Source organism: Phaethon aethereus (assembly GCF_964289735.1).
Source record: "Phaethon aethereus genome assembly, chromosome: 6".
NCBI lineage: Eukaryota > Metazoa > Chordata > Aves > Phaethontiformes > Phaethontidae > Phaethon > Phaethon aethereus.
The window spans coordinates 22,215,059-22,232,601 of record NC_138580.1 but is presented as its reverse complement, the minus strand read 5'-3'; the positions used below and the strand labels follow the sequence as shown (position 1 = coordinate 22,232,601).

General features: G+C 40.2%; 1 protein-coding gene across 1 annotated transcript in view; it reads left to right on the top strand.

Annotated features, from left to right (window-relative positions):
- ABCB11 (ATP binding cassette subfamily B member 11) overlaps positions 1-17,543 on the top strand; it is a gene marked incomplete at both ends in the record, with an annotated part of 42,432 nt that overhangs the window by 24,417 nt on the left and 472 nt on the right. Inside the window, 9 exons of the mRNA XM_082001814.1 lie at positions 1,482-1,643; positions 6,869-6,973; positions 7,072-7,233; positions 9,335-9,538; positions 12,866-13,107; positions 13,221-13,377; positions 14,417-14,614; positions 15,826-16,032; positions 16,914-17,060. Coding sequence (XP_081857940.1) covers positions 1,482-1,643; positions 6,869-6,973; positions 7,072-7,233; positions 9,335-9,538; positions 12,866-13,107; positions 13,221-13,377; positions 14,417-14,614; positions 15,826-16,032; positions 16,914-17,060 — 1,584 coding nt within the window. The remainder of the gene's footprint in view (positions 1-1,481; positions 1,644-6,868; positions 6,974-7,071; positions 7,234-9,334; positions 9,539-12,865; positions 13,108-13,220; positions 13,378-14,416; positions 14,615-15,825; positions 16,033-16,913; positions 17,061-17,543) is intronic.

Sequence of the window (17,543 nt, the reverse complement as noted above, 5' to 3'; positions counted from 1 at the left end):
GGAGTTGTTGGCAGATATGTCAACATTCTTGGATTGTTCCTTTTCTCTGCTTAAACAAAACCATGGCTTCAGTTCTTATCCTCTGTGTAAAACCTAGGCTGCGTTTTGATGGCTGTTATCCTTTTTGGGCCGTACAAAATTTCTAGCAGAGCATGACCTGTTGGTAAATTGATATATGTTGTAGATTAAGTTGAAAAAGACATATTAATAAAAGCTGAATTAACTGACAAAAAGCAAAATGCCTAGTCTGTGAAATGTAATAGCCACTTAGTGTCATATACAAATGACACTGCTTCTTGTTGAATAAAGAGTAAATTCACTTTCATCTCAAAATCATCTGGAGACTTGAGTAAAGAGAGACCCTCAGTGCAACCTAACCAAGAGTCCAATCACTGACAGTGTCCTTGTGCAATCAACTAGTGTAGAAAATAAAGACAGCATACCTTAAAATTATGCAGAATATGTAAGAATGTACACACTGAGTTTCCAAAGTGCTTATGAAGCTCCCTGCACCAATTTGGATGGCTACAGCTATTCAGTGCAGAAAGCAGAACTTTGAAGACACTGTTCTTGCTATTGCTAAGCCTATTCTGTGGATAAATAGAGGGTTTTGGTACTGCCACTCTGGCACTTCTCAGAAGGAAGAGAAAATACAGGATGCTTCCACCCATTCATCCTCACGCATTTCCAGCAGATAAGTCTTCACAGTGCCTGTTTTATCTGAGCATTTCCAGCCATATGAACTGAGGGAGATGAGCAGGGCTCAGCACACTGAGTATTTACAAAAATTCTGCACAAGTCAAACTGCAGGGTAAGTTATAATTTGATGATGAATATTCTGCTCTTACTGGGAATAATTACGGGAATTCAGCATATAGTCTGAGGATGTTTCACAGAAGGGAGGCATAATTAGCATGTATAAAGCCTGAATCCAACTATCACTCTGAGATCTCCCTTGTTTTGATTATATAGCATACCTGTTAATTTGATGCAGAGTCTGATCAGTGTGTTCACTCACAATACTGTAAAATAATATTTAAGAAGATGCCATGAGTGACACAAAAAGCCACTTGTGAGAAAGAAGTTTAAGTTTTGACACAGGCTATTGCAGCACATCTCATCTGGAGGCAGCAAAAAGGGAACAGCCTGAGTTTCAGTGGCAGAAAATCTTAAACTGGTCATAATTAACCTCTTAAGTTGGAATCAGTAGAGCTGCACAAAGCATGAATCTCTCCCTTTTTCTCCAGGGACAGTAAAGGCAGTCATTTATGTAACCCTTTTGTGACTCCCTAGTCCTACAAAAGAGCTCCAGACAGCAGCCAAGACCCATCACTGCCCTTTTCTGTACAAAGCTAGAGTTGCTGTTTGGGCACTAGATGGCCATTTAACAGATGATGCTAACTCTTTTATCTCATTGTCAAAGGGAGAACACCATTGGGGGAACGCATTTGCTTCATAAATCCAACCTGGTTTTTTTTTAGGAATCTGTTGTTGTGGAGGAAGATGTCAAGCCTGTACCATTTACCAGAATTTTGAAATACAATGCCTCTGAATGGCCATACATGGTGCTTGGATCTCTGGCAGCAGCTGTGAATGGAGCAGTCAGTCCACTCTATGCTTTGTTATTCAGTCAGATTCTTGGGGTATGTTATGCTAATATTTTAAAGTGTATTTTAACTCTGAAACAGAGGGGAATGAATGTATGAGGTAGAACTTGACATGTTTTGGGCAAATCTTTAGATCTCATCAAGTAAATGCGGTTAGCCTTCTGGCCTACAAACAATTATTCAGTAGAGATATTTATATCACTGTCATCACACTATCATTTGAGCTCTTTGAAGGGGTAGGCTCATTAGCATTTGTTATGTGTTCTTCATTATGTCTCTTCACTTTCCAGGAACTACTGGGAGTGGGTTTCTGTATTTGCATACAGTTTATTCTAGATGAGACAAGATGTACCTCACGTGCAGGTACAGTGGAGGGAGAGACATGCAGAGGTCCTTCCCTGCAGAATTTTATTCTACAGACTTGGCCAAGCCTTTGAGAAAGCTTTGGATCAGATCCAAAAAATATTTCACTTTTTTGTTCATACGTTTCAGGCAGCTCTTTGCTGCCTGCTCCCTGCAGAATGCCCAGGAAGAGGTAGATAATTGTAACAGGTTTCATAGCTGCCAGCAAAAAGTAGATTTGCATCAGCAAGTTTGGAAGACAAGCAGGAAACAGGAATAATACTTTAAACCTTGGCTCTCACTAAAGAATGCATTACCGTCAAAATCCACACCCTTGCTTGAAACTTTTCAAGAGTTCAACCGTGACTGGTTTTTTCCTTCAAAAATTTGCCATAATAGAAAGAAGCTCTCAAAAGAGAGCTTCCCCTTTTGTAAAACAGCTTCTTGGGGAAACATTTGCCAAGTTAGTGGGAAACTGGAGGGCTACCTGAAGGAATTCAGCGCTGGTCTAACTAATGCCTCGGAAAGTGTCCTAAATTTTCAAGAATGAGGATTATAGAGAAAACCCTTCTGTTGACGCTGTTTCTTATTGGGTAAAGTAATGACACATTCACTGGGAAGAAAATGGGAATGCCACTATAGTTTCGTGGTTTAGGTACCCACCTGAGATAGGATAAAACTTGTTTTGTGATTCCCTTTTACGTGTTTAGGTCATGGTAGGTACATACACGTGCAAAGAATATATGACCTAAAGGGCAGACACTCTTCAAGAAACTGGAGGTTTGAAACCTTTCAGACAGGAAAAAGTAAATGAATGAATGCCCCAGCATCTAAGCTACTGATTTGAAAAGGATTGAGAAAATGCTCCTAATAGCAGTGCCAGCAATCTATCAAAGTAAAGATTGACCTTTCGCTGATTGGCTTTTTGGGGGATTGTTTTGGCTTAGACATTTCTCTCTGGGAAGTTACCCAGGACTTGGAATCACATCTACTTGCAGTTTGATGTTTGCTAGCTAAGATCCAGGGAGAGGCAGAGCAAAAGAGGTTCCAGACCCTGTTGATCCACTTAGTGGCTGCTGGCCAATGTGCTTGTCATTTTAGCAATAGGTGTGCCACCTCCAAACACTTTTTGAGTGTCTAGACCTCATGCCAAGGACTGTGGCTTTCACTAGACAGCAGGTGAGACACTGCTATGTGCATTCAGTGATTAACCTAACCTTTGAATTGAGAGAGGTTTTCTAGACCCTGGGAGGTCTGGGGCTGACATCATCCTGCAAGATGCTAAATGTCTTCATTGCCAAGGATGAATTCCTCCTCTTGAAGGTCTCAGTCCATCAAAGGAGAGAGGCTGCAAGAAAAAAACAAGCCATAATGAACATGAGCAAAGTCCAACATCTGTGTTTCATTATTCATAAATTTAAAACATTTCTGCCTGTTCCCAAGGCAGTCAGGCAGATAGCATATGTATCTGCTTTCCAAGCTGTCTGAATATCTGCAATGATGTTGTGACAGACACGTGGGCTTGTAGTCTGGGACCAATATGCTGGGGAATTGAGGAGAAAAAAATCCCCACAGCTATGAAATGAAAGGATAAATTTAGCAAACTCTGCCTTGAAGGTTCTCAGAAATTAATCCAAGAATTGAATGAAGAACTGGGTAATTCTGGATATGTCTTCTGATCAGTTCAGATCAGAAGTGTACCTTTGGAACAGATTTCTCAGTATTTTCTTCTTACTATGTTTTGATTCCAACTGTGGAACTGTCTCCGAGTATGAAAAATGGATCCTTTCCAGTAAAACTGAACTGGAGGATGTGCTCCAGCTGCTATTGGGCATGTAGCCCATGGCCCCAGATAAAAGATAGCCCATGCTAAAACTGTTGAAACTTGTATAATCAGAACATGGACACATCAGCAACACCTCTTTCCTTTTATAGACCTGATGCTGTTGTCCATGCTACTTGTTACTGTAGTCAGTGTTATTTTTTTAAACCAAGAACATAGGTCAAAAACATAGCTGAGCATGTTAGGATAGCTGAAAAATGGGATAGTTCAATTTTACAGAACAGATTTGCAAGGGGAAAAAAATCCTCTGTTTGCAATACAGAGATCTCTTCACAACAAATGTTATCCATATTTCCTTCTGCAGGACTATAAAGTGCTATTGCTCTCAGTTTAGGGAGAGTGCGAGCATGTACTTCAGCCCATTGCTCTTCTTGAGATATTCTAAATACTCCTTGTATTTAGAGTTTGCAATAGGAATCTCGGACTGACCAATAACTGGCTTCACCAGAAACCCTCCAGGTGTCTTGCAGACATTGCAGTTCTCTCAGCCTTTATCTAGGAAAAATGGAGAGCCTGGCCACAGGAACTGGGAAGGCCTTTCACAACATATTTCTTGCATGAGAGAAAGCAGGGGAACCACTTTGAATGAGGGTGATATGGATAGACTGTTGAAGCAAAGGCTCACAGCACTCTCCCTTTTCATGAGCACCTTTCATAAGCATGGGTATGGATCCAGCCTCCCTGAAATCAGGAACTGTGTTGCCTTTGACTTTCTTGAAATGAAGACCCCTACTTAGTCTTGCCTACCATCTAGCTATACAAAAGCAATGATCAAAACTTTATTTATAACAAGCATAAATACGTACTGTAGGGTCCCAGGGTAAGTGTTTATCTCTCTTCTCAATGCTCGGTCTTGTATTTGATATTTATTTATTCAACCATAGAGAAAAAATTCGAAGTGTGAAAAGAAAAAATGTTAACTTCAACCCATGTATGGGGCCATCCCAGTGTTTCTGGGTGACTGTGCAGAGGCAGCATGCAAATCACTTGTGAAAAAGCAATCGGCATCTCTGGAGAGTAGTGTTTTTCATCCCAGTTCACAACTGTGTATATATTATGATCCTTCACTTACTCTGTTTATCATACTGTTTATTAGTTTTAATTATTAGCATTCCTATTCATTTCAACAGAGATTTTACTGATGTTTTTTCATATGAAAAAGTGCCACAGCACTGTAATTAACATGACATACATGTTAACTAATGTTCACAATGATGAGTAGTTAGTTATTCCCCCGGTTATGTTTTAGGCTAGCTATGCATGTGGCATGACCACTGCTATGAAGTGCATTTTCCCATTCAAGTCTAGATATTGTATACCATGATGATACAGAAAATACCATCAACAGCAATTCTAAAATCCAGAATCTTCATAGGACACAGTTTATGCGTGAACTGAGTTCACCTTGTATCTCATTCAGTCCAAGTGTTTAACTAGAATATTTCCTACAGGAAAAAACAAACAAACAAACAACAGCAGTATCTTTTCTAGATACATAAGTTACAAAGATAGATGAAATCTGCTCACAGTCTGTTCAATTCAGGATCAAAGATGAATTACTGAGTGTACAGTGGATTTCATTAAGGGTATAGGAACAGCAGCAGACCGTTACATGTTTTGTTCATATTATGACAGATTAAAACATAACTGGTAATTTTTTTTTTTTTTTTTTAAGCAAAGGTTAATCTGAGAAGGTTATATGCCTTGCTACTGATAAGACGGCATGGCATTGCAACAGCTCTTAGCTTGAAACACTAAGTGCCATTTTGACAGTATTGTTTTGGATTTTGCAGGATTTACTTTGTTGCCAAGCTACTAATGTACAAAGTTAAAATACTTGAAGTGGAATTCCCACTAAAGAACAGCTATTTCTTTTTCTCAAATTCATGCTCTAATTCCTCCCTGTTACTTTGATGCATAGCTCACTTCGAACCGTAAATAACTTGGGTTGACCTTTTAAGACTAGTACTTAAATTTATTTTTGTGGAATTTTTTTTATTTTGCAGCTGAAATGAAAATTCATTCTTTTCTTTCTACTGTTAAATACTTACCTAGAAGAATTTAAGATAAGTAAAAGTCGAATGCACAAGTTATTTTTAATTACACCTTACAGGTTAAGAGATTAGTCAATTTATAGTAATTTTTACCTGTGACATACAATTAGAGTTAATTTAAGGTTAGTGGAGAAGTACAAACATGAGCTGTGGTTTACACCTGCAAGTAGCAGAAGTAGTTTACAAATTCAGGTAGGTTAACTGAGCTACATATCAACTGGTCTGACTGAAAGGAATTGCTAAAGGATGGCCACTTCGCTTTGGACCACTACTTCAGGAGTGGGCAGTAACGCTGGCAGGTGTTGAAAAAGACCAGATATTAGAACAAGAGATAGAAGGAAAATACCATGGAGACCGGAGCAGAACAGGGTGGAGGGGCTCTACTTTAAGCCCTAATGCTTTTTCTCAAGTACCCAGCGGTAAGTGAATAGCTCATATACACAGTCCTTCAGTAAAAGGAAATAGGTTCCTCTTGAAGCCTACCTATAGCAATTATAGCATCCATTAGTGTTATGCAAGGAGAGTCATGCTGGAGTATAATTATTTCCACAGACTTCGTTTTGTGTGGCCCAATAAAGTTGCAATTGTCAGAGTTTAGAGGGGAGGTAAGGGAGCTGCTGCACTGTTGCTTTGTCGCTATGCTATTTCTTTCATTGCTGTTCTCTGGTTATCGCACTGATCTTGTTTAGAGTAGGGGGATGATTGATTAATTATAACTAGGGATGGGCAACAAGTAATAGCAGTATATGCAAGCACCAAGTATAATAATAATAATAATAATAATATAATAATAAAAAACTTGTTTAACAGGAGTAAAAAGCATTATGTTGTACCCAGGCTCACCTTAGGTAAATAAGGAAGCGGGCCTTTGCAAGAGGTGAGGGAGAGCTCTGTGTTCTGGCTTTCATTCTAGGGTGGGCCTCTGCACTTGGCAATAGGGAGTCACGAATGAACTTCACACACAGCAAAACTGACACTTCTTCTAATATGATGCCACCTGTGTGTTTTTTTTTTTTCCAAAGACCTTCTCCATTCTTGATGAAGAAGAACGAAGAATCCAGATCAATGGTGTCTGCCTGCTCTTTGTCTTTGTTGGAATTCTTTCATTTTTCACACAGTTTCTACAGGTAATAGCAGTCCAATATAGGTGAATTTTGTTTCTGATCCCTTATTCTATGGGTATCTCTTTCCATACAACAATTGTATTTATTCTTATGCACCCCAGGGATACACCTTTGCCAAGTCTGGTGAGCTGCTTACAAGACGGTTAAGGAAAATTGGTTTCCAGTCTATGCTAGGGCAAGACATTGGTTGGTTTGATGACCGGAAGAACAGCCCAGGTGCTTTGACTACAAGACTTGCAACAGATGCCTCACAGGTCCAAGGGGTAAGACCTGCTAGCTTAAGAATCGTTTTACTATAAGTAATAGGTTGGTTGAAGGCCTGTTTTGCCATATTGTCACAGAAATTATCTAGCACGCAGCCAGCAAGGTCAGTGTAGATCAGTTCTTGGTCAGTCAATTAAGCTATTTCTAGTTATCATAGACTGTCAGTGTGGAAGTATTACCATATTTACCTAAAAGCACAAATAGGATCGCAATTTACTGCCCATTATTCCTGCCTGTATTATCAGAACAAGAACACAAAAATCAATAAAATACCAACTATCAATGGAACTGAAAGGAGCATCTAGTATAAAAGTTTTTAGGTTTTCTTTCTGGAGATGAATTAGCTTTTTGACACAATGCTTAAGTGTTTATTTCAAAAACATGTCAGACTGGTATTTTAGTGACATTCATCACTAATCATGTAAAGTTTTCAGTATAGTATTGTGCTTGTTGTGACCGTTTTGATTGAAACTGACAGTCCACTTGAAAATACAGTTTACAGTACTGGCTGATGCTCCACCTGGGGAATCTTGCAGCCAGTTTTAGTGTGACTTAGGATTTGGGAAAGTGAACTACTAACTCTAACTCCATGTGTTGCGTTCATTAGTGGGTGAGGGTTAAATCATGCTCAGCTATAAATGTTACCTATCATCTGAATTGACGCTTTGGTAGAAGTGAGTCAGATGCCATTTTACTTGGCTCCAATGCAAGCAATTTTCTAGAAACTAAGAAGGAAACATACAGACTTCTTTGTTACAAAAATTGCCCTGTTTCAGCTTGACTGAAGATGGTGGGTTAGTTTTTAAAAACTATTAATGGAGGTTTTAAGAATTTAAAAGACAGACGAGAGAAGAGGTTCCCAAACCCCTGTCAGCAGCAATTTCTACAGAATCAGAGAAACCAGCTGCAAACCTCTTCAGCCCTTACAGGCACTTACAGGGCATATTTCAGTTGAAAGAACCAAGCTTGTGAAACACTGACTGAACCATTTAATAGCCTCCTAAGGGACATCTTTGTCCTAAGCACGTGTATAGCTAGTGGGGCAACAGCTATTCAGCCCATAGCTCTGGGGAAAAAAACAGAGCTACTTGAGCAGCAGTGTCCTCCAGCTGACACTGCCTGACAGAGAGCTTAGCCAGCTGCTGCTATTGCAGAGCGAGCTGAAGGTGAGAAGATGCATGCAAGTGTCTGGGGTCTGAAAATGTCTATATCTGCACCAAGAGTAAGAAGTGGATTCTCGGAGTGTGGCGGGGCCGTTAGAGCTGCAGAGTTCAGGTGAAAGCAGCCCTATGGCTGCTCCTTTTGGTACCCTCTGCAGAGCTGGGAGCTGTACCTTCCTGTGGCCAGGCCCCAGGCACCTGGCCTTATTGCTGCAGGTCAGAGGAGTAGAAGATAATGAATATTTTGTGCTGCAAGTTCACATCCTGCAAATGAATTCGACTCAAAATGAGCAAGGATATCAAATGTATATTTGTTTTCTAATACATAGCAACCTAGTTCCTATCTAGGGTTGCTGTTTACTGTTATTAAAGAAAATAACTTCTGAGTAAATAAATCAAATGTATTACAAAGAATAGTGTTCTATTATTAGTATGTAAGGAGAAGATGAATGTATTTAATAAAGGTGATGTCAAAGGCATATTTAAAATTTTTCCTTAATAAAGAGACAAGCAGAAATGCAACTTTAATTCATTCTTCCTTAGTGGTTTCGCACTGATTTTAGCACAGCTGAGACTTTGTTGTTAATAGTTAAGTTGCAAAAGGGTTCTGTTTCTTATTTAAATCTAGATGGATAGATGTAGGGGATAAGCAGAGTATTCAGATGAGTGATTCCCCAGGGAGCCAAGGGAACTAAGTTCTCAGCGGAAGGATTGGTTGGTGAAAGGAATATTGGACATTTGCAGTCCTTCTCTTTATACAGTTAATTGGAAACAGCATATCCAAATTAGCTAAATTCCAGTGCCGTCAGCAGATGTTGGTGCCTTATGATATTTTAATATAATTTAGAGTTTTCTGAAGTTTTACAGGAAAATTTATTTAAAGATTATTGAAGTTACTATTGGAGTACAAGTCAGTCATCTCTCTTTCTTTTCTTTGAAGGCAACTGGATCACAGATAGGAATGATTGTCAATTCCTTTACCAACATCGGGGTGGCCATGATCATTGCTTTCTACTTCAGCTGGAAACTGAGTTTAGTTATACTGTGTTTCCTGCCATTTTTGGCTTTATCTGGAGCTGTCCAGGCTAAAATGCTGACAGGATTCGCCTCTCAGGACAAGAAAGCACTGGAAGCTACTGGGCGGGTAATGTTATTTAAAAAGTAATTTCTATTGGCAGTCATGGGTAGTTGAAAAATCAGGCATTTGTGACCGTCAGTAATTCAAATGTGATGAAACTGGTTATGTTTTGCAAATAAGTTGTAATATTTCAGCTTGTCAAGCCATTGAAACACCACTGGGAACTCCCTAACTGCAAAAGCACTTGCTGCACTGAATGTGACTGACTTTTCAAAAGTTATTGGGCCTAATTGGTAGACACAGACCTCTCAGCAGTCTGTTTCACCTTTGCTGGGTTTTATTTAAATACCATTTGTTGATGCCCTGTGATTATGCTGTCCTCAGAAAGTGGTGGTACTTGGTCACTTAGAAATCCTCACATCTGAGAATTCAGCACTAAACCACAGGTCAGTACGTGGCTTTTAGAGAGAGCAGAATTATTCCTTCGGTGGGCTCTGCTAGCTTACCAGCTTTCTCCATCATTCCGTGCTGCTAGATCACAGGCATAACTTTATTTTTATGTATGGATTTTAAGGGTCAAAATGACATCAATTGTCATTTCCCAGCTAGTATATAAATCTCTTTTTTTTTATTCAGGTAAGCATTAACCCTTTTTCTTTTAATTTGTAACTGGAGACATAGCACTTTCTCATAACACTTTAAATTTTGCTCCATGGTGAAAACACACCTGTGCGGTTATTAAACCAACCAGCACAGGACATGAGGAAGGAATTCCCTTTCCTTGGAAAGAATGCATCCAGTGTTCAGTGACTCCCGGCTGAAGCCCTCCTCGTTGTTACTCTAACTCCAGTATCACGGTTAGCAGCATGCCGTGCTCCGTTGGCTGCAAGACCCTGTGAACTGCCTCACCTCGAAGGCCGAGAATAGGTTTATGTAGTTCGCACAAGGCTGAGAATAGCTTTATGAAGTTTGCACTGGCTGAGCAGACTTCCAGTCCACGTACCAAATAAGGAAAAGGCAGGGACACAAGAGAAAGGAAGGTCATTTTCTCGTGAGTTCACTCCTATGCACAAAGAGGAGCGGGCAGATCTGCTGCCTTTGAAACACTCAAACTCCTTTGACTTTAGTTGTGGATCACTAAGTTCTGGCACATGATCCAGAACCTGATATTTTTTAAATATACCTAGTTCAGCTGTGCAGAAACTGAACTGCATCAGAAATGGAGGCGGTTTAGAAGACAGTCAACATGAGGAAGACTATCTCAGGTTACCCTGCTCAGAGTAATGCCTGAGCCTTCTCCCCTGCTTTAGGCTGCCATATTTCTAGCATCAGAAAATGTATACTTTGCAGGCCCTCTCAAAACCTCAGAGATTTTCCTTCTGCAGAGCTACTTTAGCCCATTCTAAAATGACTCTTGCAGAGTTCCCACTCCGCCCAATCCTCCTTCTTCCTACATTAAAGTCATGCCCACCAAAAATCTTACCCATCCCACTTTCCACGCCACGCCATCTGAACCTTCCCTCCACCTATCTGAGCTCTCAACCAACTATTTTCAGCCTTGACCTTAATCTGTACACCAAACACATGGACTGGAGCCCTTTACCCTGTTCAGCTCTACACCTACTGGCTGTTTCTTTCCCATTGTCTGCTGCAGCTAGCTCAGCCTTCCACCCTCCTTTTTGACTTCTGAAGGAGTAAATCTTCAGCTCCCAATTCCCATTTCTGGGTGTGATTTAAAGAAGCATGTCAGGAATGGGGGCATCAAACTTAATCATGTTGAATACCTACAAATGCAGACTTATGGAATTTATTTTGTTTTAAGTGCACGAAAGGTATTACATGAGTTAATGTCACTTGACCTTAGTATCAGTAATCAAATGAATACATTTACAGGCCACTGTTGAGAGCTGTTAGGAGCAATCTTCAATTCCAGAAAGCCAAGGAAAAGTTAAGACCTGACCAACTTCCCACATTCATATTGGTTTAATCATTTACGAAAAGTGATAAATCAAAATACTGTCTTGACAAGGAGAGAAATTTCACTAATGAGTCAAGGCATCAGCTTTTATTCAACAGAATGACCCAGAGGCTGGGATGAAAAGGGCACTCAAACTGCTTCAGCAGTTTTGGCTATGACTGATTAAGTCTGGTGTTATTTTCTAATTTATTTGCCGGCACTGCATCCAAATGCTAAACAGTCTGAGTTCTTCCACAGTGGTTGCTCATCAGCCATGCTAAACGTGGAAAAGAACACTCTGAACAATCCAATTCGCAGTATCCGCTCCTCACATTGTATGATAATGCAAGAGATTTGACTCTTAATTTTGGCCAGGAAAAAACTCCTGAAATTGGATGGAATATTTTTAATGATTTATATTCAGATCTCTTCCTACATGCTGAAAACATTCATAAGCTGTATACCGGACTATTGCTTCCCAAAGGGAAGCGTCACACTATGAAGCTACTATCACAGTCCAGGCAAACTACAGCATTTTAAACCAATTTCTTAATAAAATTACTTGAGATAAGTAGGGTGAAATCAGGATCAAACAAACTGTCAATTTACTTCTATAGATGAAATTAGAGTGCTGTTTTTTGAGGACAGAAACCCATATTCTGGCTGGCAACAAAGCACAATATAAAGCCTACAATTAATTAAAGCTCCAGAGAAATTTTCATGGGGATTATCTCATAATTTCCTGTATTGCATTCTTCTATGTACATAGGCAACTATTTGCTTACTCTTTGCCTATGTGCAAGGTAAAAATCCTGGAAATCATTCCACTAATGTTAGAGGAAGCAAGGTGTCACCCTCAATTTATATGTTCTATCTCATCAGGCTTTTTGGACATAAACAAGAGGGAGGATGAGCAAGTGAGGAAATGTGGTAAATTCAAGTAGTTTTAATTTACAAAACAGAAGTTGGGGATAGCATCCCTTCTAACTCTTTCTCTGACTATTGCTATAAGCAAAGCACATAAAATAATTGAAATAAACATCTTTCTTTAATAAATGCGTGCAATCAAGGTAATAACAGTGTTTCTAAAATTGTTTTTGCTTTTGTGGATGTCTCATTTATTCACATTATGTGAAGTAAGTCACAAGTGAGAGCATGTGCCTGATTTCCTAAGTGTGCTTACAGTAACGTAGCTCTAGTGGAGCAGGCAGAGCATTACTATTGAGGATGTTGGTAGATAACTGCTTGTCGGAAAGTTTCTCTTTAGGTTGTCTGATATTTGGGCCAGTCTGTGTCATATTTGAATCAATTTATATATGGCATTAGTGGCCTGTGTTCATGAAAGAATCATGCATTTGTGAAAGTACACACTCTACTTTTCCAAGTAAAAATTAGGAGCTTTTACCCCCTCTCCCCCTTTTTTTTCCCTCCTCCAGATTTCCAGTGAAGCCCTCTCTAACATCAGGACTGTAGCTGGGATAGGGAAAGAGAAAATGTTTATCGACAATTTTGAGAAGCACATGGATATGCCCTATAGAGCTGCAATCAAAAAAGCACATGTTTATGGACTCTGCTTTGGCTTTGCCCAGAGCGTAGTGTTCATTGCCAACGCTGTGTCTTACAGATATGGAGGGTTTCTCGTTGACACTGAAGGACTCCATTACAGCTTTGTGTTCAGGTGGGAGCCTGCCTGGAGCCACAAACAGGCTCCTCTCCAGAAGTGCTGGTCTCAGTGTAGCGTTCCGTTTCCTGATGGCTTCCCAAGAATGACCGAGTCTCCCTTCCCCACAGGGTGATCTCTGCTATTGTGACCAGTGGAACTGCTTTGGGAAGAGCTTCTTCCTATACCCCAAACTATGCCAAAGCCAAAACATCTGCTGCACGCTTTTTTCAACTGGTCGATCGGCTTCCGAAAATCAGCGTTTACAGTGAAAAAGGGGAAAAATGGGTAAGAATGGAGATGAGTAATTTGTGATGTCATTCAGCTCAATATAAGCACTGAAGTTGCACTAGCAATTTGTAAGTCAACAAGGACCACTGCTTTACGGGAAGGTAATGCCAATTGTGTAATTCTTACTTGTCTTTGCTCTTTTGGAAGCAGCAAGCTCTGTACTAGACAGCAAAGGCAATATAAAGTGTGGCTATTAGGAATTTGTCACTGTAAAACTGTCAGTTGGAACAGGGCCAATTCAGAGGACTCACAGAATGGCTTTTTTTTTTTTTTCTCTGTTCTACAGTTTGCACTTAAACCTGACAATCGCTAGCTTACAATGGAGGCTTTTTTCCACTCACATCAAACTGTTGGGGGTGTTCATGAGGAGGCGAATTGTCTTTGAGTCAGACAAAATGAAAATGCTCATTTTTTTGGTGAATTGAAAAGTCACTCCCAGAAAATTAAAATAGTTTATTTTTCATTTAACTTACTTCCTTCAGAATTAAACAAAAACTTTAAATAATTGTTATGAACTAAATACATTAAATATTCTGCTTCAAACCATGACAATGAACAACTCCCTTCAGAGTTTTGTAAAAGATTTTTTTAAGAGTTCTGGGAAAATTGACCTGAATACATGTATTGTTTTTACGTTGTAAAGGTAGACTGATTTTATTTTTTTTACCAAATCCAGATTGTTTAGACAAATGTATTTGGACTGTCACCAAATTTACACTTACACAGCATCTGTGTTAAAACAAAAAACTTACCCATTTGCAAGGCAATCCTACTTCCAATTGATGCCTCTGACCAGTGGTGTACGGGGAAGTCGTAAGCAGAGCAATAGTGTTATGACTAATGGCTTCATCTCCAGGACAACTACTCCAGTGTGGTTTTTATCCTGCTTTCTGGGCTAATTTCAAAAGCATTAATGTCATATTTTAAATAAGAGATGCAAGAATGGAATCGGAGGAAGGGTTACGTTGTACTTTACCACTCAGTTTTGAGTTCCAAGCTCATTATAGCATCTTTCTCATTTTTTTTTTTTTCCCAGGATGATTTCAAGGGAAGCATTGAATTTCGTAACTGTAAATTCACATACCCTTCTCGGCCTGATATTCAGGTCCTGAAAGGACTTTCTATAGCTGTCAAGCCTGGACAGACTTTGGCATTTGTTGGGAGTAGCGGCTGTGGTAAGAGCACCAGTGTCCAGCTTCTGGAGCGTTTCTATGACCCTGAGAAAGGAAGTGTGGTAAGCAAAGGAAACGTGGTTTGTGTGCTGTTGCTTTCAGCAATGCTGCAGGGACTCCTCTCAATGTGTCCTCCGTGCGGCCTAGCAGTGGGGGCACGCACATATGCAGCTTGAGGCTTCAGCTCCTTCTCAAACAGATGTGGACTGCAGAATATGCAGGTGATGGGTTTGTGCTGAGGAGCGGCTGAGGGAGCTCCTCAGGGGGTTGTTTAGTCTGGAGAAAAGGAGGCTGAGCTCACTCTCTACAGCTACCTGAAAGGGGGTTGTACCGAGGTGGGGGCCAGTCTCTCCTCCCAAGTAACAAGAGGAAACGGCCTCAAGTTGTGCCAGGGGAGGTTTAGATTGGATATTGGGAAAAATTTCCTCACTGAAAGGGTTGTCAAGCATTGGAACAGGCTGCCCAGGGAAGTGGTGGAGTCACCATCCCTGGAGGTATTTGAAAGATGTGTAGACGTGGCGCTTAGGGACATGGTTTAGTGGTGGGCTTGGTAGTGCCAGGTTTACGGTTGGACTCTATGATCTTGGGTCTTTTCCAGCTTAAATGATTCTGTAGTTTTGTAGACAATTCCCGAGTATCATCTCAGATGTATTCAGGCAAGAGCAGAATACTACAAGCCTCAGGTGTACGCCTGTGCATTATGTAGGCCATAGGCATTCACCTTGGTAGCTCCTGTACGAAACATGTAACGTGTGGTGTATATTGTGGGAGCCCAAGCAAAAATCAAGCCTGAATGGTGTAACAATAGTCTGCAATATCCCCATGCAGCTTCTTTGCAGGTTGAATCTGTCTAGATTTAACTTCCAGTTATGCAGTTATGGATAGTTTAAAAATTTTTTATAACTTTTTCTCATGTAAATACTTAACCAATCTAGTTTGACTTTTCTTTCTTTGGAAGAAACAAGTAAGTGTGGTGATCACTATGCCAGGAAGGCAACAAAGCATGTGCCTAACCTTAAGCAATTAAATAGATCAATGGACTTAAGATTAAGCAAACAGTCTAATGTTTGGCTGCATCACAGACATACCCAGAAAATACGTATCATGCACAAACGAGTCTTTTCAATATAAGTGCATTCTTCAAATTACTTTAAATCAGTTGTGTTTGCATTTGAATAATTTGGCTAAATCATTTAGTTTTGCTATAAACTATTTTGGTTTTGCAGGCTGGTGTTTTAGAATATTTTTCAAGTTTTCTCCTATTTCCTGGTAGTTAATCGATGGGCACGACACCACGAAAATAAATGTACAGTTTCTTAGATCAAAAATTGGAATAGTGTCCCAGGAGCCTGTGCTATTTGGCTGCAGCATTGCTGATAATATTAAATATGGCAGCAACACCAAAGAGGCAACGATGGAAAAAGTCATAGAAGCGGCCCAGAAGGCTCAGCTGCATGATTTTGTCATGTCACTGCCTGACGTAAGTACCCGCGAGGCCTTGGCTGTGGTACTACAGATAGGCTGCTCGGCGTTCGTTGTAGCAAGAGTTGCTCCAAACCCAGTTACGTTTGCTACACACATATAACTTTTATTTATTTTTACAGCTATAACAGTAGGAGCAAAGAGGGTGTCATGACCATTCCTCATATGTTCCTGAGATTTTGGGTGTGAGCTGCTACTGCGTTTTTACGCAGTAGGCAAATACTTATAAAAGTGAAACCAGCAGTTACAACTCTGGACTAGGAGAAAAGGGAAGATTTTGTCAAAGCCATGGACAAGAAAGAAGCAGCAGCACAGTTCAGAAGTCAAAGCGTTACACTGAGTCGGGAAATACCAATCCTGTTCCTAGCTGTGGGAGATTTTCCTTGTGACTAGGGCATGATACTTAGACAAAAATATTTGAAGCTGGCTGCTTTACATGCACTTAAGTATTTAAACGCACTGAAATCATATAAATATAAATCAGCAGAACATAAAAGGTATGAATGCAATTTAGGTACCCAAACAAAACACTTGGCCAGAAAGCCCTTAAATCACTTTTAGCCTCTTCTTCCAAATCTAGGGTGGGGGGATTTCTTTTGCCTCAGACAAATCAAGCATCATCTTGCTACCAAATTTTTCTTTCAGGCCTGTCACTGTAGTGCCTGGCCCCTGGGCTGTGTGCACTGCAAAGCATGGCTCGGAAACGTCTCCCCAGACACGGGTTTCACTTGTACAGTATTTCTGCGTTGCCGGGGTTTTTAAGGAGAAGGCAGCAATGGTCAGCACTCTTGCCTCTCTCCTCCTGCTCCTCCTTCAGGTTTTGTACACTGGTGTGTTTGCTTACATCTGAATAAAATCTTCCTTTTGTCTATTTTTCAGAAATACGAAACTAATGTTGGGGCTCAAGGATCCCAGCTGTCTCGTGGGCAAAAGCAACGCATTGCTATAGCGAGGGCCATCATACGAGATCCTAAAATTTTGTTACTGGATGAAGCTACATCTGCCTTAGACACAGAAAGTGAAAAGGTAAATGCGCAGTGATAAGCAACAAGGGAAAGTTGGTACAACGGCTTACAATGTACAACGCCTTTTTCTGTTCTGCAGAGACACCCCAACATACTCCACTACATGACCGCAATGTTATTCCACATTGTTAATTCAGCACTTGTACCTTTAATGATCTTTTTGAAAAATCCAGGAAGCACAGCTATAGAAACAGCAGCCAGCTACAGGGGCTCTTCAACTGCCAGTGAGCGGCAGCACTTTTTCAGAGATGTGCGTGCTAATTCCCTGGGTTTCAAAGCATTCAGTGGGAATGTTTCATAAATATAGCTTCTGCATGTTAAAAAAGAAAACAAAACAAGCAAAAATATATTCAAGCATATGACCGATGAGCCTGAATAGCCAATAAAAACAGCAGTGAGGGGCCTGGGAACTTGGGGAAATAATCTGTGTGGCTTGGTTACACTTGGAGATTAGAGAAATGGTGGAAATTTAAAAACATGTCCA